This window comes from Oppia nitens, unplaced genomic scaffold (assembly GCF_028296485.1).
Source record: "Oppia nitens isolate AA-2021 unplaced genomic scaffold, nextdenovo-longstitch-racon4-pilon3 scaffold6_pilon_pilon_pilon, whole genome shotgun sequence".
Taxonomy (NCBI): domain Eukaryota; kingdom Metazoa; phylum Arthropoda; class Arachnida; order Sarcoptiformes; family Oppiidae; genus Oppia; species Oppia nitens.
Genome location: NW_026533250.1, coordinates 2,687,084 through 2,710,816, shown reverse-complemented (window position 1 = coordinate 2,710,816; position 23,733 = coordinate 2,687,084). Strand labels below are relative to the sequence as shown.

The 23,733-nt window shown below is 28.7% G+C and overlaps 9 protein-coding genes across 10 annotated transcripts; 5 read left to right on the top strand and 4 right to left on the bottom strand.

The window, feature by feature from the left end:
• The first annotated feature begins 91 nt into the window (after nucleotides 1-91).
• LOC128962539 (pyruvate dehydrogenase [acetyl-transferring]-phosphatase 1, mitochondrial-like) lies at nucleotides 92-2,089 on the top strand. The gene is made up of 3 exons (XM_054308915.1): nucleotides 92-383; nucleotides 511-1,141; nucleotides 1,217-2,089. Exons 1-3 carry the CDS (start codon nucleotides 207-209, stop codon nucleotides 2,014-2,016), a joined length of 1,608 nt encoding a protein of 535 aa, XP_054164890.1. The 5' UTR covers nucleotides 92-206; the 3' UTR covers nucleotides 2,017-2,089.
• Nucleotides 2,090-2,204: 115 nt separating this feature from the next.
• On the bottom strand, nucleotides 2,205-3,899 carry LOC128962541 (protein disulfide-isomerase TMX3-like). The gene is made up of 4 exons (XM_054308917.1): nucleotides 3,074-3,899; nucleotides 2,904-3,002; nucleotides 2,520-2,830; nucleotides 2,205-2,455 (listed from the first exon to the last, which is right to left on the bottom strand). Exons 1-4 carry the CDS (start codon nucleotides 3,690-3,692, stop codon nucleotides 2,228-2,230), a joined length of 1,257 nt encoding a protein of 418 aa, XP_054164892.1. The 5' UTR covers nucleotides 3,693-3,899; the 3' UTR covers nucleotides 2,205-2,227.
• A 995-nt stretch (nucleotides 3,900-4,894) lies between these two features.
• On the top strand, nucleotides 4,895-6,572 carry LOC128962978 (tryptophan--tRNA ligase, cytoplasmic-like). Its single transcript, XM_054309432.1, has 3 exons — nucleotides 4,895-5,298; nucleotides 5,361-5,772; nucleotides 5,889-6,572. Exons 1-3 carry the CDS (start codon nucleotides 5,136-5,138, stop codon nucleotides 6,568-6,570), a joined length of 1,257 nt encoding a protein of 418 aa, XP_054165407.1. The 5' UTR covers nucleotides 4,895-5,135; the 3' UTR covers nucleotides 6,571-6,572.
• Nucleotides 6,573-8,610: 2,038 nt separating this feature from the next.
• LOC128962482 (shematrin-like protein 2) lies at nucleotides 8,611-9,585 on the top strand. The gene is made up of 2 exons (XM_054308855.1): nucleotides 8,611-8,683; nucleotides 9,242-9,585. Exons 1-2 carry the CDS (start codon nucleotides 8,611-8,613, stop codon nucleotides 9,583-9,585), a joined length of 417 nt encoding a protein of 138 aa, XP_054164830.1.
• A 1,497-nt stretch (nucleotides 9,586-11,082) lies between these two features.
• LOC128962217 (uncharacterized) lies at nucleotides 11,083-12,559 on the bottom strand. Its single transcript, XM_054308575.1, has one exon. It carries the CDS (start codon nucleotides 12,275-12,277, stop codon nucleotides 11,165-11,167), a length of 1,113 nt encoding a protein of 370 aa, XP_054164550.1. The 5' UTR covers nucleotides 12,278-12,559; the 3' UTR covers nucleotides 11,083-11,164.
• An 815-nt stretch (nucleotides 12,560-13,374) lies between these two features.
• LOC128962682 (F-actin-uncapping protein LRRC16A-like) lies at nucleotides 13,375-19,251 on the bottom strand. 2 transcript variants are annotated; one of them, XM_054309078.1, is made up of 6 exons: nucleotides 18,887-19,251; nucleotides 17,136-18,256; nucleotides 16,534-17,054; nucleotides 15,254-16,466; nucleotides 15,145-15,165; nucleotides 13,375-14,603 (listed from the first exon to the last, which is right to left on the bottom strand). In XM_054309078.1, the coding sequence occupies exons 1-6, from the start codon at nucleotides 18,921-18,923 to the stop codon at nucleotides 13,437-13,439; spliced, it is 4,080 nt and encodes a 1,359-aa protein (XP_054165053.1). In that variant the 5' UTR covers nucleotides 18,924-19,251; the 3' UTR covers nucleotides 13,375-13,436. The 2 variants fall into 2 exon arrangements, with proteins under 2 accessions (XP_054165053.1, XP_054165054.1); XM_054309079.1 differs by lacking the exon at nucleotides 15,145-15,165.
• Nucleotides 19,252-19,924: 673 nt separating this feature from the next.
• LOC128962030 (NADH dehydrogenase [ubiquinone] 1 beta subcomplex subunit 9-like) lies at nucleotides 19,925-20,711 on the top strand. Its single transcript, XM_054308348.1, has 2 exons — nucleotides 19,925-20,208; nucleotides 20,266-20,711. The coding sequence occupies exons 1-2, from the start codon at nucleotides 20,075-20,077 to the stop codon at nucleotides 20,609-20,611; spliced, it is 480 nt and encodes a 159-aa protein (XP_054164323.1). The 5' UTR covers nucleotides 19,925-20,074; the 3' UTR covers nucleotides 20,612-20,711.
• A 17-nt stretch (nucleotides 20,712-20,728) lies between these two features.
• LOC128962029 (PSME3-interacting protein-like) lies at nucleotides 20,729-21,866 on the bottom strand. Its single transcript, XM_054308347.1, has 2 exons — nucleotides 21,550-21,866; nucleotides 20,729-21,481 (listed from the first exon to the last, which is right to left on the bottom strand). The coding sequence occupies exons 1-2, from the start codon at nucleotides 21,665-21,667 to the stop codon at nucleotides 20,787-20,789; spliced, it is 813 nt and encodes a 270-aa protein (XP_054164322.1). The 5' UTR covers nucleotides 21,668-21,866; the 3' UTR covers nucleotides 20,729-20,786.
• A 237-nt stretch (nucleotides 21,867-22,103) lies between these two features.
• On the top strand, nucleotides 22,104-22,852 carry LOC128962345 (guanine nucleotide exchange factor MSS4 homolog). The gene is made up of 2 exons (XM_054308720.1): nucleotides 22,104-22,464; nucleotides 22,525-22,852. The coding sequence occupies exons 1-2, from the start codon at nucleotides 22,267-22,269 to the stop codon at nucleotides 22,753-22,755; spliced, it is 429 nt and encodes a 142-aa protein (XP_054164695.1). The 5' UTR covers nucleotides 22,104-22,266; the 3' UTR covers nucleotides 22,756-22,852.
• The last annotated feature ends 881 nt before the right edge of the window (nucleotides 22,853-23,733 follow it).

Sequence of the window (23,733 nt, the reverse complement as noted above, 5' to 3'; positions counted from 1 at the left end):
GATGAGTGCCTCAGAGTCTTCACTGAGAGTCTGATCGTTAGTGTTGTGGGAAGGGATGCGCATAACAGTGCTCTACAACCATCTCCTTTGCCACTCATGTGGTGAAAGTCAGCTGATCTATGATGAAATAAATGTGTTTTCAATAGTAAACAATTTCATGTCCTTTTACACCAATTTAATGTCATTTAAGTGATAATTAACTGCAAATGTTGTTGAAATTAAATCAAACATTACTGTCTTTAAAGACAGTGTCCAAAGTGAGACAATTAAATGCAATCCAAGCCATCCAAGTCTACAGATATAGCGACAAAAAGGTTGAATCTTATTTCAGTGCAATCGGTGGTCAAACTGATGAACCGCCACCTGATCTCAGTCCTCAACAGGTATTATATTCTATAAGATAACTATTTTAGTCATTTGTCACTTAATTAGTGGATTACATAAACAAATATATTTTTTATCATATAATACTCAATAAATTGATTAATAAACGGATTGATTGATAAACAGGTGAACACAATATTGAGGACAAATGAGACGAGAATTGAGAAAAGCGTTTCAAACGTTAAACTTATTGAATGCAATCAATTGGCTTCAAATCATCCGATTGAAGATCGACTAAGAATATCAAGAATACATAGCAATAGCAATGAATGCCGTCTTTCAGATTCTATAGTTATGGCAGTATTTGATGGACACGGAGGTGGTTCTTGTGCTGACATAATATCTCGTCGACTCTTTCATTATATAGCTTTGGCATTAAATGCAAAGACAGAATCAATTGACTTAAATCAATTGAATCATTTGGTTGAAGATCTTTTCTATTGTCCCAATCCTTACCATAATATAACTCACAAATATGAGGACAGAGCGGCTGAATATTTAAAGAAACATCTCTTAGAATCAGAACAAAGAATTTTAGATAAATTTACAAAAGATTTTAAGCCAAGAGATGATATATCGAGTGCTTTGGAAACTGCTTTCCTCAGATGTGACAGTGATTTAAGCGATGAAATTGAACACAATTTGTTGTGTTCTTCGTCTAACACTTTACTTCATTATTATCTATCTCTTGCTGTCAGTGGTTGTTGTGTTACTCTTATTCTTATTCATAACAATATTGTTTACATTGCATCCACCGGTTGGTCTCTGATCTAAACTTTGATGATTGTTAATATTTAATTAATATTTATTAATTAGATTATTAATATTTTAGGCGATTGTCGAGCAGTTCTTGGTCTAACTTCTGGTTTATCAACCGGAAAACCAACGGTGAAGACAATTGATTTATCTAAAGAGCATAACAGTGACAACATTTCTGAACTAAAACGAGTCTTTTCAGAACATCCAAAGAGTGAACAAAATAATATTATTAGAAATGAGAGACTTTTGGGGCAATTAATGCCATTAAGAGCTTTCGGTGACTTTAGCTTTAAATGGAGTATTGATAAACTTAAAAGATTAGGTCTGACCCGTGCTTTTGGCTCACATATCATACCATCTTATTATATGACACCTCCTTATCTGACCTGTAAACCTGATGTTGAAGTATTACAACTCAAAGAGATTGAAGAATACGATAAAAAATTTATCGTATTAGCCACGGATGGTCTTTGGGAACACTTTGAGGCCAATAGAAAAGTAGTCAAATGTGTTAAAAAATATATGAAAAGATTGGATAAACAAAAGTCAAGTGACTCTAATAATGATAAAATTAGTTTTAAAGAAAACACATTACTTAGTAATATATGTGACCTCTTGAAGGACAGAGCAAAGCCTGTCATTAATTCATTTGACACAATCACTCGAGACGATGACTTAATTGAAGACACAAACTGTGCCACACATCTAATTAGGACATCATTGGGTGACATCCCTTCAAATGATACTAATTTAGATCAATATCAGCAACAATTGCAACGACACACACGGCTTGTCACTTATCTAACTCTTCCGCAATCAGTGGTCCGTAATTTTAGAGACGATATATCATTGATTGTAATTGACTTAAAATAATTCTCAAAAACACTAGTCTTACGAAATATTAAATTATTTTAATTTCATTTCGTTTTTAAAAAATATATTCACAAAACTTATAATACAAACAATCATATTATACATAAATTTTAAAATACGACTTACAGTACTGTAAATTAATAAATAAAAAGTTTACAACAAAATAAAACAAACAAATATTTAAAGGGTAGACAAATGTATAAAATGTTTCTTATTCTTGTTTTTCATGTTCATCATCGTCTTCATCGTTGTCTTCATCTTTAGCGTCAAAAATATCGGAACAACAAGTTGTATATATAATGATTGACAAGAAAGCGCCGGGAACTCCAAAAAGTAGAATTGTTAGGACAGGGTTTCCGTAATACATACTAACAAATGAGGTAATGGTGTCGAAAGCCATTCTCTGAATTCGATGCCAAAACCTATCGCCACCCAAAGCCTATCACAACAAACGGGTGTTATTTTTTAGTTAACAGTAATTAAAAAAAATAATAAAAAATTACATTTATTTTGGACGAATCGTTTGTTAAATTATCCAAAAACGATATAATATTTTGACTGTTTAGTTGGCCATCAATTAAGTAATATTGAAGTGTAGTTGAATTGATGACAATAATGTTAGGCAATGGTGTTATCGTACGAATTGCTATCGAATTAATTGTGGCCACATCTGGAGTCCAACCAATTATGAGATCATTGATATTGGGATAACTATAAGCAATTGATTCCATCAAATCATAAAACCATTTGTGCTTTGGATTCACTTTATTGGATGACTTGTATTCTTCAATTAAAGCAATCACTAAATATTTTCCTATTTTTATCAACAATTACCGGTAATTAATATATTATAGACTTTAAACTATGATAACAATTAATATACTGACGAGTTTGAAGAAGTAAATTGAAGTTACTGTTAGTAATCCTAACAAATTGTGCAAATCGTTGTAATTTTATCCATTCCTCCAGTTGGGCTTCATTTTCATCTAATAGTTAAATAACAAATTATATATTTTTTAATAATAAAAATATTTCGACTAATTGTTTCATTTGTTACCAAATTTTTTATAATAGTTTTTGGCTTTTAATGAATAAATTCCGTCAGAAAATGGATTGCATTTGAGTGAAGAATAATAAAACCAATCAATGCTTTGATAATTGGTTGCAATTTTAGTGTAATTTTCATTAACAGTGGAATCAAAGTTAACAAACAAGACATCGTGTGTTTGTCTGAGAGCGTCGATATGCGAGCAATCGGTGATATGTCTGACGGGCGGACCATTGACTCGGAGGGCAAAGTCAATCATTTCCTTCTTAGTTCTTTCGCCTCGAAATTCAAATCGTTTATCTTTATTAATGTATAAAATGGTTGGAAAGCCTTTAATGTTGAAGTGAGTGGAAAGTGTGGTATATTTGGTGCAATCAACTCTTCCCACATAAATTTCCTTATCTTCATTGTGGATCTGTTGTGCCACTTGACCCCAAACTGGTTCTAGTTGTTGACAATGATAGCACCATGGTGCATAAAACAATACTAAAAACGATCGCCACTCGCCCTCCCGGTTCAATACTTCGAGGAAGCGCTCGTTCAACTCAATCACCCGATTGCTACCAATTGAGACCAATTGAGTGATACATAACCATAACAAGCATTCAAACACTTGTTTGGCATTCATTTGATCCGTTTATCTGTTTGATGATTTGATTACAATTTTACCGATACATAACCAATCACTTGACCGCAAATAACTACAATTATCACATCAATTGGGTTTTATATATTCCAAGAATCCATTGTTAACGACATCTATCGTTACAAACCATAGGAACAGCTCTTTAACGCACTGTTTGTCTGTTTTAGCGCTAATGTTGTCTCCAAACGATAATTCAATGCATTTAACAAATATTTCACAGATTTCTATAGTAATGTCAAACATATTATATAATATGTTATCAATAAGTGACGTAAATAGACATTTGAGAGACAAAACAGTTGCAGAATATTCTGTTATCAAAAATACAGTTATTTTTGTTACTTCAAAGTTGTATTAAATTTTTAATTTATTTAATAAAATTTTATATAATTAATTTGATAAACACAACTAATGATTAATTTCAATTACCGGTATATAAATTTAAGTTTATATATTTTATTATATTTATTGACAGTTTATTCATAAAATTTTCAGCTTATTTTCTTAAAATTTTATAATAAAGTCTACTTTATAATGTAGATATTAATGTACAATATTAACCAATTTTTGACTATTTCTATGAAAAGTTTTAAAAAATATTTTAGGAAAGTCCTAACTTTCTTAAAAATTTTCTGTAAGTTTTTTTTATTGATTATAAAGAAATTATTTTAAAAATAGATTAGACTTAAATTTTGTTTTAAAACACATTTAAATATTATTAATAATAATTAATTTAAAAAATAAGTAAATACTTAATAAAAGTTTGCTATTCAATACTTTATTATACTATGGTATAATTGAAAGTTACCTCAACTCTAATTGTATTAAATGTATTAAATGTTATAAAAACTTTTTTAACTTATGATAAAATGTTAATTAATTATACTGTAATATAAAGGATGTCTTTTATCTATCAGTTGTATGTCTCACAAGTTTTCTAATGAATTTGCAATAAATATTAAAAAGTTTTTATCACTACATTGTATTAATATTAATAGTATTGCAGTTTTAATGCATTACACATATAGTACAGACAGACATACAGTGTGTGTGAATTGAATGATAAAGTAAACGAAACAAACAATTTATACGGTATTTGTGTGCAAACATGTGGCACATCATTGACATCACATTTAGTACAGTATTATAGCAGTGATTGCATTACACAACAGTTTAATCATTATTTTAATGCATTGGATGTGAAATAGCCGTCAATTGAGTGAATGTTTAACTCATTTAATATCTATATATTTCATACATTTTTATTAATCAATTGGAATTCAATTTCTAATAATTATAGTGTTATTCAACTGATAAGTCATTAAAACACGTTTTCATATATTGTTTTCAATTTATTATCACTTATTTGAAGCACTGATTGATATTAGAGGCAAACATATTGTCATTAATTGTCGAAACAAATAAATGATGTCTGAAGTGAACAACATTGAGGTTATTAGTGACCAATTGGGTGATCAAAAGTTAAGTAAAGAAGTTAATAATGACGTGAACGGAGACGAAGACAAAGTTGATCCGTGGAATGTGTGCTCCAATTCAGCGACGGGTGTCGACTACGACAAACTGATCGGTAATAATAATAATGAAGACAATTGGATCCAATGAATACTTATCATTTAATTTGTCTTTTAGTACGATTTGGTTGCAGTAAACTAACGGATGATATTCTCCAAAGAATGGAAACACTGACAAACCAAAGGGTACATCACTTCTTGCGAAGAAAGATATTCTTCTCTCATCGCGATCTTCACGTGATTTTAAAACGATATGAAGAGAAACAGCCATTCTTTTTGTACACAGGAAGAGGTCCTTCATCTTCAGCTTTACATTTGGGACATTTGATACCATTTATATTCACTAAATGGCTTCAGGAGACCTTCAATGTACCGCTTGTCATACAAATGACTGACGACGAGAAATATTTATGGAAAGGATTGTCTATCGATGAGATCAAGAAAGCGACCAAAGAAAACATCAAAGACATCATTGCAATGGGTTTTGATGTCAATAAAACATTTATCTTTTCCGACCTCTCTTTTATTGGGTTTGTTTTTATTTTTATATTAATATAACTTATGATATATTATATAAATTTTGTTTATTTTTACTAAAAACTCATTTAAAGATAAATATCTTAATATTTATTATTTTTATTTACAGCAAATGTCCGGCTTTTTATGAAAACATAATTAAAGTTCAGAGGAGTGTAACCTTCAATCAGGTTAAGGGAATATTTGGTTTCGGCGACAGTGACTGTATCGGCAAAATTGGATTTCCGGCCATTCAGGCCGCGCCTTCATTTAGCTCATCGTTTCCTTTTATTTTTAAAGAAAAGAAGGACATACCGGTTCTGATACCGTGTGCTATAGATCAGGACCCGTACTTCCGTATGACTCGAGACGTGGCACCGAAACTGTCGAAACCGAAGCCGGCATTAATTCATTCGACATTTTTACCTGCACTGACCGGTGCTCAGACCAAAATGAGTGCCTCTGACCCAAACAACTCGATTTTCCTCACAGACAGTGCAAACCAAATCAAAAATAAAATCAATAGATATGCTTTTTCTGGAGGCGGTGCCACTATTGATGAGCACCGGGCAAATGGAGGCAACTGTGATATTGACATAGCGTTTCAATATCTCAAGTTTTTCCTCGAGGATGACAATCGTTTGGAACAATATAGAACTGATTATAGCAGCGGACAACTATTGACAGGTGATCTCAAGAAAGAACTGATTGGTATAATTCAAAAAATAGTGTCACAACATCAGGAAAATCGTAAAAAAGTAACCGACGAAATGGTCGATCAGTTTATGGCTTTAAGAAATTTAAATTTTTGATTTTAATGTTAATTTTTAAATTATTGTCTTATACTACATAATTATTTTATTATAACTTATTTGCAATTAAAGTTATATACAATTTAAAAATAACAATATATATATTTATTTATATATACAGTTTAAATTATTGTATAATTTTTAAAACTAGACAAAATAATTTTCTTAAAATTTGTGATCTTAATTAAGTACTAAATTATTGTATTTATTTCTTTGGAAAAAATATAAAAAAGAAATTTTGTAAATTAATAAATGTAAAAATCTTTACAAATAATACTAGTAAATAATTTTTTAAATTACTCAATAGTTGACTATTTTATTAAATTTAATAATAATATTTGTTATATTGTCCATAATACTTATAACAGGGATAATAATATTTTCCATAATTTCCATAAGTATAAGATCCGTATTTGTAATAACTACCAGTTTTGTAATAATCTAAAAACATGTTAATTGTAAAAATGATTAAATTATCATGGTCAATTAAAATTAAATCTGTTTGTTTTTACCTGAACATTTATAATAGAGATCATAATAATTATAATAGTCATCGTAGTCTGAATAGTAATCGTGTCCATAACCGCTATAGTATTTTCCATATCCATAGCCACCATAACCTCCATAACCTCCATAACCTCCATAACCTCCATACCCACCATAGCTTCCATATCCACTGTAATATGTGGCCAACGATACATTGAATAATGCAATGATCATCAGTAGAATGTAAAACTGTTTTTTTTAAAATAATGATAATATAATTTAAAAATCACAAAAACAAAATCACAATTTTATAATACCATTGATTTCATGATTGTATTTTTTATAATTTAAAATTTATATTAATATAATAAAATTTAACACTTTTTTGCAATGTATAATATTTATGCAAATTTTTGTTATATTTATATATTTGTGGTCCGGAAATGATTTCAATTGATGAGAGTGTCTTAAAAATTATATTTCTTATATCTGATATATTATTCAAAGTCATTATTAATTGATTTGTTATTGTTTTAAAAGTAAAGTTATTGATTTAAAGGATGTGAATGACATTTTTGACATTATTAAAATTTAATTAGTAATTTAAAATAAATAAATATATTTGTTTATTGAATTAACATGTATAATATTTATATTAAGTTAATAATTACTATTATTAATTTAATAATATGTATATATAGTAAAAACATATACTTATACACAATATACAGTAGTTTTATACCTGTATTATAATATAAAGATGTTTTCGTGATATAAAACTATTACACAAAGTTTAAGCCTTGTTTTTAACTTTATATATAATTACTTTTTTTATAGCATTGAATGTTAACTTTAATTGTTTTTACAATAATATAATAATGATTTATTTTTTATTAAATTTTATATAAGATGCTGGATAATTAAATAACATCCATCAATAAATATTTATAAAAACAATATTATTATAAGTTAAGGTTATAATTTATTAATATTATATTATAAAGTTGGTTAAAATAAAAATTGTTATCTGATTTCTATTAAATCATATCTATGGCTATTTGAGTAATTTAGTTTTGTAGTAAACTACTTATAGTACATCAATGTTTATAAATTATACCAAGTATTTACTTTTAAAAAGTGCCCTGATCAATTCTGGCAACAATTATTTTTAATATAATAGTATTTTGCTGTAAAATTCAAATAATAATATGATATTAATAATATATTTCTATAATAAGTTTTATAACATTTCTATAGTGTATTTATCTTATATTATTATTATTTATATTATTAATAGATAAAAATTTATATTTATAAATATTTATTAAATAACTAATATATTTATTAAATATATTTATAAATAAGATATTTATTAAAATAACTAATTGAGTTTTATTTATAAAACCATTATATAAATTAAAGCCATTATATTAAAAGGTATGTATTTTAAATAATTATAAAATAAATAAATATTAGATAATGTTAAAACTTTATTAGGTGATGTAAGTTAAAATTACTGTATAAATAATACCCATTAGACAGCATATAATACCGATGAAACCTAAATTATCTACAACACAGTATGCAATATTAAAATTGCAAACTATCGCTGTTAACGACATATACGGTATATTTATTAATTAATTGTTATTTAGGTATATTAGATAATATAAAATTTTTTATATAAATATATTATAAGAAAGTAAATAATATTAAACAATTTGCAAAATAAATTAAACCATATTTTGAGGGTCAATACATAGTTTTTTGGGAAACCCATTGATTACAATGAGTTTGCAAAACTTTATGCAATACTCATATAATTTGTGTCACTTTAAGGGTCACAACACATGAAACAGGTATATAAAAGCTGATGAAAGTAAAAGTTTTTCAATATCTTTGCATTTGTTTGTATATTAATCTTAATACTGTTGTATATATTGTCTTTTATACAATTTGTTTGGAAAATATTTTAAAAATGAAAATATTTGTAAGTTTTATATAAATTTATTATGTTTTTTTTTGTTTAAAAATTTAGTAATTTATTATAATGTATTTATAATATTAGTTCATTTCATCACTGATATTGGTTGTAGTAATACATGTTTTTGCTGGTGAGTTATTGATATAAATTATTTTAAAATTGAATATTTTTGCTTAATTTTTATTTTATATTAATTGACAGATAAATACAAGAGATATGAATCATATAAAGGTTATGGACTAGGAGGATATGGAGGTTCTGGATTAGGAGGATATGGTGGTTATGGTCTCGGAGGATATGGTGATCACGGTCTCGTAGGAGGATATGGTTTAGGACATCAAGGAATCGGTTACGACAAACTTAGATCAAAGATTGTTTTGAAAGTTAAGGCAAAACTTAAAGGATTTAGACCTCATAGATATGATAGATATGGACACAGACCTTATGGTGGATATGGAGGTTATTCTCCATATAATGATTATTATGGATACAGACCTTATGGATATGATAGATACGGATACGATGATTATAAAGTTAAAAAATAATTTTTTTAATTGTAATAAAATCTATAAATTTTTAAAAATTGTTATCAAATCGTATTAACGATTTACTGTTATATACTCTTAAATAATACAATAAAATATAAAAAATATAATTGACATAAAATTTTTTAATTAGTAAGTTATAAATTAAAAGAATAGTTTGATAAACAGTACTTCAATTGATTAACCAATTGTTCGCAAACAACCAAATCTGAGAATAAAACTATAAAATTAAATATAAAACAGAGAGAAAGTATTAAACATATAATTATCGTTTCAAAAAATATGATACAAAAATAATTAAAAATCTATTAATCAAACTTACTTTCTTTCAAAGTTTTGTTTTTTCTAAATTTATAGACTTTTGTTAATTCAATCGGTATTTTAATAAATGAAATTCCGAAAACCAATTCATCAAATAATTCAAGAAATTGTTGACTTAAGAGGTTATAATTGTTATTATTAAACTGATTGTTTGATTTATCAGTTAACATGTGGTGATTATCACTTGACTTTGCAATAATTTGATGGTTTGTTTTCAAATTAGAATCGCTGTTATTGTAAACAAACTTTTCATAGACTTCTGAAGCCTTTTGATGACAGCATTGGTTTTGACAATTCATTAACACTTCTAAGACATCAATTAAATTCATTCCAAAGTTCTTTGAACTCCAAGTAAAGAGTGATTTAATTTGTCGAACTGTTTGCGAAAGATTTAGATGTTGGCCATCACTGGACTCGTGAATCAATTTAATTGTTTTACGAAAACAATTCTCGGGAATTATGACCAGTTTTGTTGGTCTGTGTATTAGTGAACCATTTGTTAAATATTGCATACGTTTACTCCAATTACGAAACTTTTTGTGAATTGATTTATAGCTTGCATTTTGCTTCAGTTTCATTGTTTGCCACATTTCACTAATTAATAGCTTCTTCGGCGGTGACTTTCTGGTCTTAGTGGTTACCGGTCTTAAATAAATTACAAAACAATCGTATAATTGTTGCGATAATCGACACCCGATTTGCGACTTTAAAGCTTTAAATTTTTCTTTCATATTCATTGAATTCATTAAACACTAAACTAATTTATTTGTAAATAAATATTGCATACAATTAACTAAAAAATATCTTTGAATTTATTTTTGAGTTATCCTATCATCAGATGAGAGATCAAATGATAAAACAATATCAATGGAATTGCATTCATATTATTAATGTTAGACTATTAGCCATTTCTTGTCTCGTGTTTTCAATAATATTTTTTTTATGACAAACGCCTACATTTAGTGTACATCTGTTGTAATACTCATCAAAACTTCATAATTTTAATTAAATTTTTATATTTTTTAGATTTATTTAAAATAGCGATTAATAATTATATATATATTTATTTAAATAATAACACTTTTATTAGTCAAAATCAAGCAATAAGGCACACAAATAGTTTATTATATTTGATTCAGAAAATCTTAAAATTATATTACAAATTGTAAACTTCTTTCTAAAAAATGATTATAAAATTTATAAAAATTATAATAAATATAATGAAATTAAATGATAAAAACAACAATCAATGTCTTCACTAAAAAATAGAATTTTCAATAAAACCTTTAATACTCTTCGGGAGCGGAAGTGATTGAATTTGAGAGAAACTAGTGGTCCGTCGGATAACAAATTTGCATAAATATTGTAATGACCGGACTTCGCTAAATCGGGAGATCGGACGCGTCAGTCGCACTGGAAATGATGGCGAAACTGGCGAACGACCTCTCGAATAACAGAATATCCCTTTCTCCGAGTTAGACAATGACTCTTCAATCAAATCAATGAGCGACGAGTTTCCATCACTGGAACCGTTGGAATAAAAACTAAACATTCCGTTTGAGTATTCAATACGTGTATGAAGTGTCCGACCAAATGATCGAAAGCTAAGACTAAACAAATAGTGATTATCAGAACTGTCGCGCACTAAGAATGATCCGTCCATTTGGTCGCGAAGTTTTTCTTCAGCTTCTCGTCTAGTAATTGGTCCCCAATACCAACCGTTGCGTACAATTCGGTCAATCTCTTCAACTAAACTAAATTTCTTTTCGGTTGCATTTCTTTTAGATGAACCCCTGTTTTCAAGACTTTTGTCATCAATTGACAATTGATTTGAAAGACACGACAAAGATTGCGAGTCTTCTGAAAGTGAGTCAATTTTAATAAGACTTGTCTTAAGCGGAGTACTTTGATTTTGTTGTCCATCACTAGTGTCGACCAAAGTTGCTATTCCTTCATTAAATTCTTCACTTAAGTCCACTTCATTTAGTTTACAATTATAGTCATCTTTTGTCTCTTCGTAACCAAACTCAGCTTTTGATGGCTTGAAATCAGAGATTTGATAAGTTTTTTGTTTGTTTTTATTTTTCTTAAATTTTTTGCGAAAAGATTGCAATAAAACTGTCGGAAATTTCATTAAATGATTGGTTTCTGAGTCTATAATTGAATTATTGTTGTCTGAATTGGTTGACAATCGATCGTAAGTGATATCAAACTCATGTTTGGTGTGATTATCGTCATCGAAGTCGTCATCTTTTAAGTCATCCATTTGTTTGTTATCTTCGGTGCGATTTTTGCATCTCTTCTTCTTTGACTTTCTGTTTAGTCTTTCTTTAAGTTTAGTTAAAGACATCCTTTTCATCATTTCATTCATTTTGCAAACACTTGTGTATTGACTTCAATTCAATTCAATTTAATTGTGATTAATATATCATATAATGATTACAACAATAGCTTGACATAAACTTTTGGTTTAATAAACAAATGTTAAGTCAAATCAAAAGTTGCGATAAAAGTTTGATCATAAATATTAATAGTTGTAAACTCATAGCTGATGTCAAATATGTGACCAAAAAATTAGTAAAATAGTCAACAAATGTATTATTAATTTAAAATCAAATATTTGTTTGTTTGAAGTGTTATTCAAATGAGACATCAATTCAATAGATTAAGAGCTCATTCACTCATTTCACTCATTTTTAGCGCATGTCTTGTCTGTCTGTCTCTAATGTGTTAACAATACTATAGTTTCAACAAAAAGTTTATTCACTGATTCACTCATTTATAGACTGCTATTCTTAAAGGTTTAGTTTAATTCATATAAATTTAGTAAAACTTTATTAGACTTTATTTTATCACATATTTCACTATATTTTGTAATATTTATTTTGAAAATTCATAACTTTTAATGATATTACTGTATATTTATAGTAAAATTAATGTACCAAATGTTAACTCAACCATTGAATAAACCTTTTCTCGGTTTGCAAACAATTAACAAAAATCCGAACCGAAAACGGAATTATATTTTTGAGAGTTTTGAGAAATATTATAAATCTTTTAAAAATATATTTTTGTAATAATTTTTGTATTTGTAATCAAATACAGCTTTTGGTTCGGTTTTTGAGACTCTCTTTCTAATCCAATCTCTAATAAAAGTTTCAATAAATTTTCATTCAAGTGACTAATGAAAGACATTGTTTTGTTTATAAATTTATTAAATAAACATTTATCTCAAATATTTATTTATATACTTTTATAATATATTTTAATTGTTGTTATATTTGTAATATAATTTTCTCAATAAAATGCATAGATTTTAAAAGATTAATGTATCAAATGATTATAATTGAAATCTACAATTATATATATATAAAATAAATATACAATTTTCCAAATAAATTAAAAACACAATAAAATTATAACAAATAATAATTAAAAACAATGAAACCAAAAATATTAAATGATTGGCACAAAAATGAATTACACAATGAATGAATGCAATCAATTTAAAATGACTTCAAATAAATTTATCATTTTTGTAGTGAAGAATTTGAAGAAGAAGAGTTGGAGCGAGACTTAGACAAAATGGACGACTTTTTGGCTCCACTTCTGTCGCCTTTAATTGATTCTGAATTGTGTTTACCATCGATGTCGGAATCGATGTTCTCATCTTTACTATTAAGAGATAACTCGAATTTGGCGCCAATCATACCGACAACCGATTTTGGTCTTTGCTTTAATGGCGGAGGAAGTGATTGTCGTATTGAAGAGCGATTTGTATCAGTCAGTGATATACTCATAGAAGGCGTGTCTTCAATGGCAGTGTTGGGTATTTTGTTTGGAGATTTCAAAATGTCACCGAAAACAGTGGCTCTTAGTTTGACACCTTGTAATCCATTATTAGAATTGTTAATTAAAGGATTTGAATCAACTATGGAAAGTGGAGGTGTGGTAGGAGTAGGTGCTAATGAACGCCTTCCCTGTTTGGCCTTCATCTCTGCCAAAAGATCTGAGCGCTCAGTAGGCAAAGGACTTGTTGTTCGTTCATTTGAATCAAGAATATTAGTTATCTCTTCAGCACCGGGAGAGTTGTTTCGAGAAATTGGTATGGAATGGGAGGTCTTTTTCACCAAATTAGGTGAAGATCGGGAACGGGTCACTTCATCTATACGGGCTGACAACAGGGAAGTTGGAGCACAACCTATGCTTACATTAGATTCGTTGTTTAGACCACTTTTGTCACTTGAATTAGGCTTTGAAGTGTCCAATGGTTTGGTGTAAAGCTTTTTAAAGAGACCAACTCTGGGCTGAACCTGTGGTTTGTTTATCAGTTCAGAAGTAGTTGTTTTCGTAAAAAATGAATCCAACCCTTCATCTAATTTCTCAACTCTATCACCACTTTGTTGAGCGTTTGGATTAATAGTCTCAGTCTTAACTAACTGTGTATTAGTAGTGACTCGAGTTGGTGCTCGAGTCTTGGGTTTCTTAGGTCTAGTCTTTGCCAAATGCTCTAACCTATCACTACTCGTTGATTTCAAAATACTAGAATCTATTGAAATTAAGCCACTCTTAGAACTGTCAGCTTTTGGTAACAGATCGGGAATCTCGTCGGGACTGATGCCGTCCATCACTGATTGTGGTCTTAATCTACGGACATAAAGACTTTGTCTCTTTTGATTTGATTGTTTAGGCGTCGCCTAAATATAGTTAAAAAAATACATAAAATTAATTAAATTAAATAATGCTATTTCAAAATAATATAAATTTAAATTAAAAATCAAAATTATTAATATGATAATTACATTGTAGGAATTAAAGCAATTTATCAAAAATTCAAACATTATCAAAAATAACTATTGATAATCACTTGTTTACTATACTATTTATACTATTATACTATTTTTACTAAATATTACGATGCAATCAATTGCTCTGTTAAATTGATCTAAAAATGTTAAATCAATGTATTACTAAATGATTAGTTATGTAAATGCTGTACAAACGGGAAGTAATAATATTTGTATTATTATATAAATATTGTACATATTATACATTTACACATTACGGTATGTATTTAATACAATACTAATTTATATATAAAGTTCATATACAGTAATACTTTACATTATATAAAGGATTTTATTATTGAAATGATGTGTAAATATTGCTGTAATTCCGACAAAATATAATATCATTTATTAACAAAAGGGAAATACAGAGTATTATTGAAAGACTCACTAAGTTAAGCCACGCTAACCACTGGCAGCATAATAATGATTGATAGTAATAGTCAGTTAATATTAAGTTTTAGTATTAAATAATTTATAAATAAATAAACTATACTCACATCAGTCGGTTCCTCATTATGTCCATCACTGGAAAGTATTGCTTCAGAAGATGATTCTCGAGAATCTTCAATCCAAGTCCTACTCCTTAAGACATCGGGTGTAGAACTCCGTTGACTTAAAGACTTGATGGGTTCCTGTCCTGTAAGTGCTCTTTGACTCATAACAAGACAATCATTCACTTCAACTAAAACTTTATCACAAATTTGAGCCGCAATTCCCAGAAGTATTTCTTCGATTTTAGTGGTAAGTAAAGCACCGACACTATCGCTGAGACAACTTTGAAAAAAGTTAAGCGAAGGAAGTAATGGAGAATTTTTTGTATTATTGAATATACGATTTAATTCACTTTGAAGACGTTCACTGTCAGCAATAACATGTGGACACTGTTCTTGAATTGTTTCAATCATTGATGCGATGACACTATTTATGTGCGCTTCAAATGTTTTCTTCAACTCTACGGATGTCTCTATAAGTTTGGCCTCAATTGGCCGACAAATGGAAAGTGTAGACAAACGGCGACCACTTTCTGTAATTTCAGGAAATATCAACTTTTGATTCAAATGAGTTAATAAGTGTTTGGCATTTGCGGCGTCTTTCAAATAGCTTTCAGCTCTCAATACTTCTTCGTCTTTGGCATTTAATTCAAATACAGACTTATTGTTCTCATTTATGGAACTATTATTCAATATATCAGTCAAATTAATTGTTAGTTTATCGACTGAATGATAGACATTAGAGTCAATCTGCATGTGATGGTTATGCAGACGACTGTTCTTTAATATTGTTTGTGGCAAATGATTTCGTCGCAAAAGTTCTTGTATTTTAGTTATAGCAGCTTCAGTGCGTTCAGCCATTTTAACCATTGCTTGTTGAACGTCCTGTACCGGCACCGGCATGTATTTCAGTGTATAATTTCTTTCGAGAGAATACGCAATATCTACAAAACCAGCGGTTGGTATCAAATTGCGGTCCAAATAAATTGTTTCCAATTTTGAATTTACTTGAAGAGCTTTAGCCAGAGTTCGAGCCCCTGGCAGTCCCATCATATTACCCGTCACATCAATATTGACAAGAGATTGGTTAGAACCCAAAGCATTTATCACAAGACAAGTATCATTCCTAAGCTTAGAGTCAACCAATGAAAGTGATTCCAATACAGAATCTTCATCTTGTAGTAAATGAACGAGAGATTCAAGAACTCGAGGAATATGTCTACCGATAAGAAAATTTTCAAAATAATTAATAAATAATCTAATTTTAAAAAATAATAAAATCATACTTTGGTTTAATATTTGCAAAGTTTTTTCCGATTGATAAATATTTAATCGATTTATTTTTACCCACAGAGTTAATGACATTCATAACATCGACATCGAAGCTATTATCACTCAAATCTAATCCACTAATACATCGAATACCTCCTAAGGCAAACTCCAGAACTGTGGCTCCGCTCGACTTGAATTCATTTGAACTTAAATTTATGCGAACATCGGATGCGATTTCATTGCAAGCAAACCCTAATAGCATGGCTTTGAGTGCTTCGGCAGGCAATCGATTAGACGACAAATTTAAAGTCTTGAGCGCAATGGTGGACGAAAAAAAGGTTTTAAAAGACGGCGGAGGGTTCACATCTTTATGACTCTTCTTGTTATTGAACTGATTGCGTGCAAGATTTAAATGAACTAATTTTTGAGTGCAACCTCTTAACAGTGCAGCAAATATTGTTTCTAATAGACATTCAGTTCCCGAAAGATCCAAATGTGTAATACAATTAGGATTGGCTAAGAAATTGTATAATTTCTATATTCAAGCAAAAAATAAATAAAAAATAATAATAATTACAAATTGAATATTATATGTATTATTCTTAATATAACTTACGTTTACATCATCTTTAAGAAGATTATCACTAATATTAAGATGAGTCAGTGATTGTGAAATAGATTTGTTGAGAAAAAGCGAATCCGAGAGATCTGAGACTCCTTTACTTGTTATGGATGTGTGGCTTAAATTCAGATGAGTTAAACCTTTATTAAGTCTCAATGAAATACTACTAACAATCGACTCATCGCTAACACCATTGTTGAGAAAAGATTTAGCGACAAAACCATTCAAATACTTAAGACCTTTGTCTTCAATCACATTGTTTGACAAATCAATGTAATGAATAACAGTTTGACTATTTGTCAGAATAGCCATAAAAAGTTTATTTACAGAATCAGCTTTAAGTCCAGTATTATCTAAATATATTTCTTCCAAAACAGTGGACCTCTTAACCAAATTAAAGATTTGTTCGGAAACATCAGGCATGACATGTCCGAACACTTTTATATTACTGGCTCTAAAACGAGTGAACCAACCATTGTATGAAAGGGCAGCTATTATTGGAATAAAGTCTTTGTGATCCAAGTGTTCAAAATCGAGAAGAGAAAACTCTTGATTGTTGTGCGTCGAGTATATGGTGTCCACATCCCAAACCACTTCCTCACGATATACGGCATTAAAGTAATCACAAAGACATGCGTATTGTGTGGAGAATCCTCCGCACGGACTCTCAATCGTGTTTAGAGTCGCTCTTTGCTCAACACTTTGGTTGTACTCAATCATTGACTGCAATCGAGAGATCGGTTCCACTTCAAGACGACGAATGAAGGAGTCAAGAGAAATGTATGGAAATATAGTCTTGAGTGCTGTTCCCAATTGAATTACCATTAAATTAATCTCTTCGCCATTATTAGCATCAATTGAATAAAAAGTATAACATTTGTTTTCGGAAGTGACACCAATAGTCAACTGATTCTTGCGTTTGCTTTCAATTGAGTTAATGTCGAGATAATGAAATGAATGTTCAATCTTTGTCGTCACTTTAGCCGTCAAAATGAAGAGACGACAGGCACTGAACGCTAAGATCTTGTTCTCTGTCTTGTCGTTCTTGATCTCCATTTTGACCAAACATTTCAACGATATCTTCACACTTTGGCCCAGAAGTGTTGACACACTCTCTAATGACATCAATTCAATTGAATTCATTGTCAATATATTACTAATCGTTTTATATATAAATTAAATATTTACTATATTTACTATAAAAAATTAGTTTTTAAAATAATTTTTAGCACATATTTGTGACACAAGTAATGCAAATGAATTAATGAGAACAACAAAAGCATTGATATTATGATTAAAATATTGAATAATTAAAATAATAATAATATATCAATCAATTGCTAATAATTAATATTATTTGTCATACACTGTATGACTGTATTAGTGACACTCATGTAAGCATTAATTAGTGAATAATTTATAACTAATTGCTTAACAATTCAATGCAAACAAACATTTGTTTCCTTTTTTTTAAAAAAATGTCACAAAAATGCTATTCATTTGAAATTAAAGGGAAAATAATAGTAAACTAAACGTTGAATCAATTAAATGCTTTACATTATGTTATAGTCTATAACTTATATGAGACAAACACTATAATTATAATGTCATAAACAATACACTAATGTATGGGAAGTACAGGTTTGCCACAGACTTAACATATGATAACAAATACGGAAACATTTGATAAAACCATTGATGCCATCAATGGCTGTATATATCTATCAATTGATGACATGACTTACCGCTGAGCTCTTTAGTGAGCGACCCTTTGGTCGACATTTTCGTTTGTGTGACCAAACAATTAAACAAACAGTTAGTCAATCACTATTGAATGTGCGGCCAATTTACTCAACAATTAGCTATTGATGTCAAACAACTAATTGTTTTATTTGTGGCTTACATTTGAGTCACTTTTTTAGTCGTCAATTGACTTATTGAATGCTATGAATGCAATGCTATAGACTATTGACAAACACATAGCTATAGCACAAACACAACACAACAGTCAATGTATGTAAAGCTAAACGGGTTTCACATCCCCTCCCACTCACACATACAGTAATATACAGTCTATACTACAGGACATACAACTTATACTGTATAAGACATATCAATATACAGTACTAATACTATTACATATTAATTGATATCATTTATAGTGAACAACCAATTAATAAAACAGTTTAAAAATTTTTTTAATAATAACAATTATATGAATCGATTATATATTTAGTGTTAATATTTTATCAATTTTTCAAAAACTATTGTCTCGTTTTAAAGTGATTACTAAAAGTGTGATAAAACAGTCAACTCTTTTAAAAACTGTTTTTTTATTTACAATACTTAAGTGAGTTGAATGTCCTGAAAAAAGGCTGTCTGGACATCAATTGTCTTAATAAGCAATCATTAGACATAACAAGTGATAATAACTGTATATTTTATTAAAGTAAGACTTGTTATTAATATAAATAAATCACTAATTTATGCAAAACATAATACTGTATACTATTTATTAATACCAAATTCAATGCAATCATATTTTTAACTTCAGTATAACTCTACTATAAGTTTTAGTAAAATCTAAAAAAATCTAACATTATTTATATCATATAAATTATATGTTATTTAATTAAAAAAATAATATATAAAAGTAAATACAATTAAAACAAATACATTAGCAAAACATATTAATACTATAAGTAAATGTTATTAATATAATTGTTATCTTTTATACAATAAATAACTCAAACTGTAATTTATTTATCAAATATACTGTACTGTAGTTAAAGCTATTGAATGTCACAGTCAAGTGATGTAAATTAATGAACGATCCCTTAGTATAGACTCTAATGGAGTCATCAAAACATTAAAGTTATAAACAATCGATTGATTAGTTTGATTGAATCGGTGGTCAAAATCGGTAACAAGTGATGGCCTGTACTACTGGTCGTCCCATTACAGAGTTTGCCTCTTACTTGAAGCGCGAGCTGACGACACACACCCGTCGGGTGCAGAATATTTACAAAAGGATTTGTCGTAATGAAGAGTCTTGGCTTCTCGAGAGGTCTGACAATAGTTTCATCTATTGGTTTGTTTTCAATACATTTTGTTTCATTTGCAGACATGAAATCCGCTACAGACTTACTATAATTCGGGCGGAGTTTGAGAAACACCGACACGTGAAGGACATGCGATTGGCCCGATCGCTGCTCGACGAAGGAGAGAGATATTTGTTCAAAAATATTCATCCGTCTCCGCGTTATTTTACGTTCAGTCCCGGAGGTGTCTGTTTCGAGCGATACGCCGATTACCCGGACTGGCATTTAGACCATTGGCATCCATTAGAAAAGGCAAGATATCCTTATTATTTCGCTAAACGAGAGCAAAGAAAGAAAGAGTACATCGAAATGTGGGAAAAGGGAAATCCCGGCAAAGCTCTCGAAGACCTCAAAGCTGCCACTCATTGAATCCAACGATATATTGTTAGCAATTGTGTGAAAATAATTTAGTTTTAATTCAAAAAAAAAACAAATATATAAATTAAATGTATAGATATTATTAAATTTGAAATAATAATTAGCAAATAACAAAATGTCGATATTTTCAGACTTTTACATATTTATAGATAAATGATTTGATCCATTAAGCAGATGGTTGATTGCCAGCAACACTCTTCGCTTCTGAAGCAATGTTGAGTCGTTTATGTCTAACTATTAATTTAAAGTCCACTTTCTCCATATCACTGCTCGAAGAGTTTTCACTATCACTGCTATCACTGTCGTCATAGTTGCCGAGTCCGGGAAGGACTCCAATGCACTCAACGGTTGAATTATTTGTCACCACTTTTTCATTTGAATCGGTGTTTGATTTATTTGGTGTTTCATTGGTTGCTGTATTGGATTCATTATTATCGTTACTATTATTAGTGCATAATTTCTTAGACGATTTGTCTTCACTATCTGATTGTGTCCTCTTTCTGACCACATTTGCCAATAGTGCCGATTGTGAGCTCTTTTTCATCGTTTTATTGTTTGTGTTATTTTGAATAAAAAAGTTTGACTTTTTTTCATTCAATCGTTTTTCTTCCTCTTCATTCTTGAAATGAGAGACCGCTCTCTTAAACTCTTCGATCGTTTGCTTTTCCTCTTTAAGACGTTGTGTTTGGATCTCTATTTTCTGATTATCAACCATTTCAAGAAAGGAAACCTCATCGCTGTCCAAACTTTTAATCAAATTCTTCAATTTATGTGTTTCTTCATATTCCTCTTGTTTTCTGTCCTTTTGTTCTTTGAGTCTTTCATAAAGAGTTCGCGGATCATATTCCTCTTCAGGTGCTTCTGTACTCATATGAAAATCAAAACATTAAATATATTCAAATCAAACACAAAGTGATCTCAAACTCAACCTAAAGGCATGTCTTCAGTGCGAGTCTTCTCATAATCTTCTTGTCTTCGTTTACGCCGTTCATCGAGTTGTGTCTCAGAAACAAACGATAAACCCTTCGGTACATTACTGTTACTCATTGTTGGATGTGCTGTCTTGTGGTGTCGTAAATGATATTAAATAATGATTTTATTATTATTATTGATAATAATGTAATTATTTTTATATAAATCAATAATTAATAATAAAATTCAATATTTTTTTGTTGATTTCAATTCATGTCTGTATTGAATGTCTTAAAATCAGTCATTCATTTAATTATTTGGACGATCAATATATTACATTACATTACTATTACTTTATATATTAATATTGTTTTATTTATGTTATAATTAATTGTAATATTAATTTACACTAATGTTTGTCAATAAACTAATTGTTATTTTTGATATTTTTTATGTTTACATGTCTTATAAAAAATTATTAATTTTATGTTTAATTAAATAAAATTATAATAAAAACAATTTTTATTAACGATTTATATGAATGACTCCTTATATGAAATACAATAGAAAATTATTGTAAAAACAGAGAAAATGTTTTGATTTAGAGTTTTGTATTATTAGTGAAGTAATGATTGCGTGAACACAACAACAACAACAACAACAACAACAACAACAACAACAACAACAACATTAACACTCAAAACACTTCATCGGATCAATTAATTGATATTTAAATGAGTCAATTAAAAGAAGAAGAGTTGTCGCAAACCACCACAGAATTGGTGACCACTGAGTTAGTGACCGTAAACTCTATCGATTCTAGCATTTCGTCACTCGTTGACAGCGAAGGCAAAAACTCAAAGAACTTGTCGTGTCTTCACTGTAATTGTCTTCTCTTGAGACCAAACATTGGTTTATATGTTAAGATTGAGGTAAAGTTATTAATGTTTTCAAAACTAAACTTTTATTAACGGAATGGTTTGATTGTTTAGAAAGAGTTACCATCAGTGATGAGCCGAAGTGAAGACACAAACCAATCGGAATTATTGTCGGATTTTTGGTTGGTTTCAGATATGTTTCAGTTCGAGAATATGGCGTTCAGTAAGAATGTCAAAGATGTGAAGTACTTGGCCTGTGCTGAGTGTGATATCGGACCCATTGGATGGCATAACTTGAGTGACCAAAAGTGTTATATTGCAAACAATAGGATTAAACATAACTAATAAATCTGTCTTTTGAAGAGGACATGAAATAAAGTGACTTTTGGGACCAATTTGTTGTCTATTGTCACGTTTACAGCTATTATTTAAAGTTCAGTATATCTTAAATATTTTAAGTCTTAAGATATCATAATTATAAATAACAAGTCAGTACTTATTTAACAGATATATGATATTTTTTTTAATTATATCGTAATATATATTAATTTATTATATTATTTAATTTATATATTAATATATTATATCTCCATTTATTGTAATTTTTTAATGGTTAATTAATGTCAAATATTTTATAAAATATTAACACAAATACATACTGCTATTTATTTTTATTAATAGCTTTTTTTAATTTTATAAATTATGTAATGGTTTTTTTTAATAATAATTATTTAATATTTTTGTATTGAAAATCCATTTTGTGCCTATATTTATAAAAATAATTAATATTAATATTTTGTTACATTTATTACATACTATGGTAATATGATATAAATTATTTTAAATGCAATGCATGACTTGATGTGTTAAATTAAAAATTGTAAATAATAATATACAGCACAGTAGTATAGATTAGAGTAATTGCGACAATTTATTTAAATATCTAAAGTGAGTTTCAATTATAATTATGATTGTGTTTTCAATAAATTACCATTTATTTGAAGTTTGTATTAATTACTTGAGTTTTTAAACTGTTTGCCAATGTTTCTGCAATACCAATGTTATTATTCATCTTTTTTTTGATTAGTGATAACAAATTGCATTATTATAATATTATTTATAGTTTTAATGACATTTATCTTCAATTTCTACATTTAATTGAAACATAATTTAATGCATACACACATAGTATAGTGTAAAAGATTTTTATACTGTTTTACAATGAGTTTCAGGTCAATAAATAAAACAATTTAATACATTAATAGTTTAACTGTTTCTTTGACTACAATGAATACGATTAGTGATTAGAGTATTAATATAGTT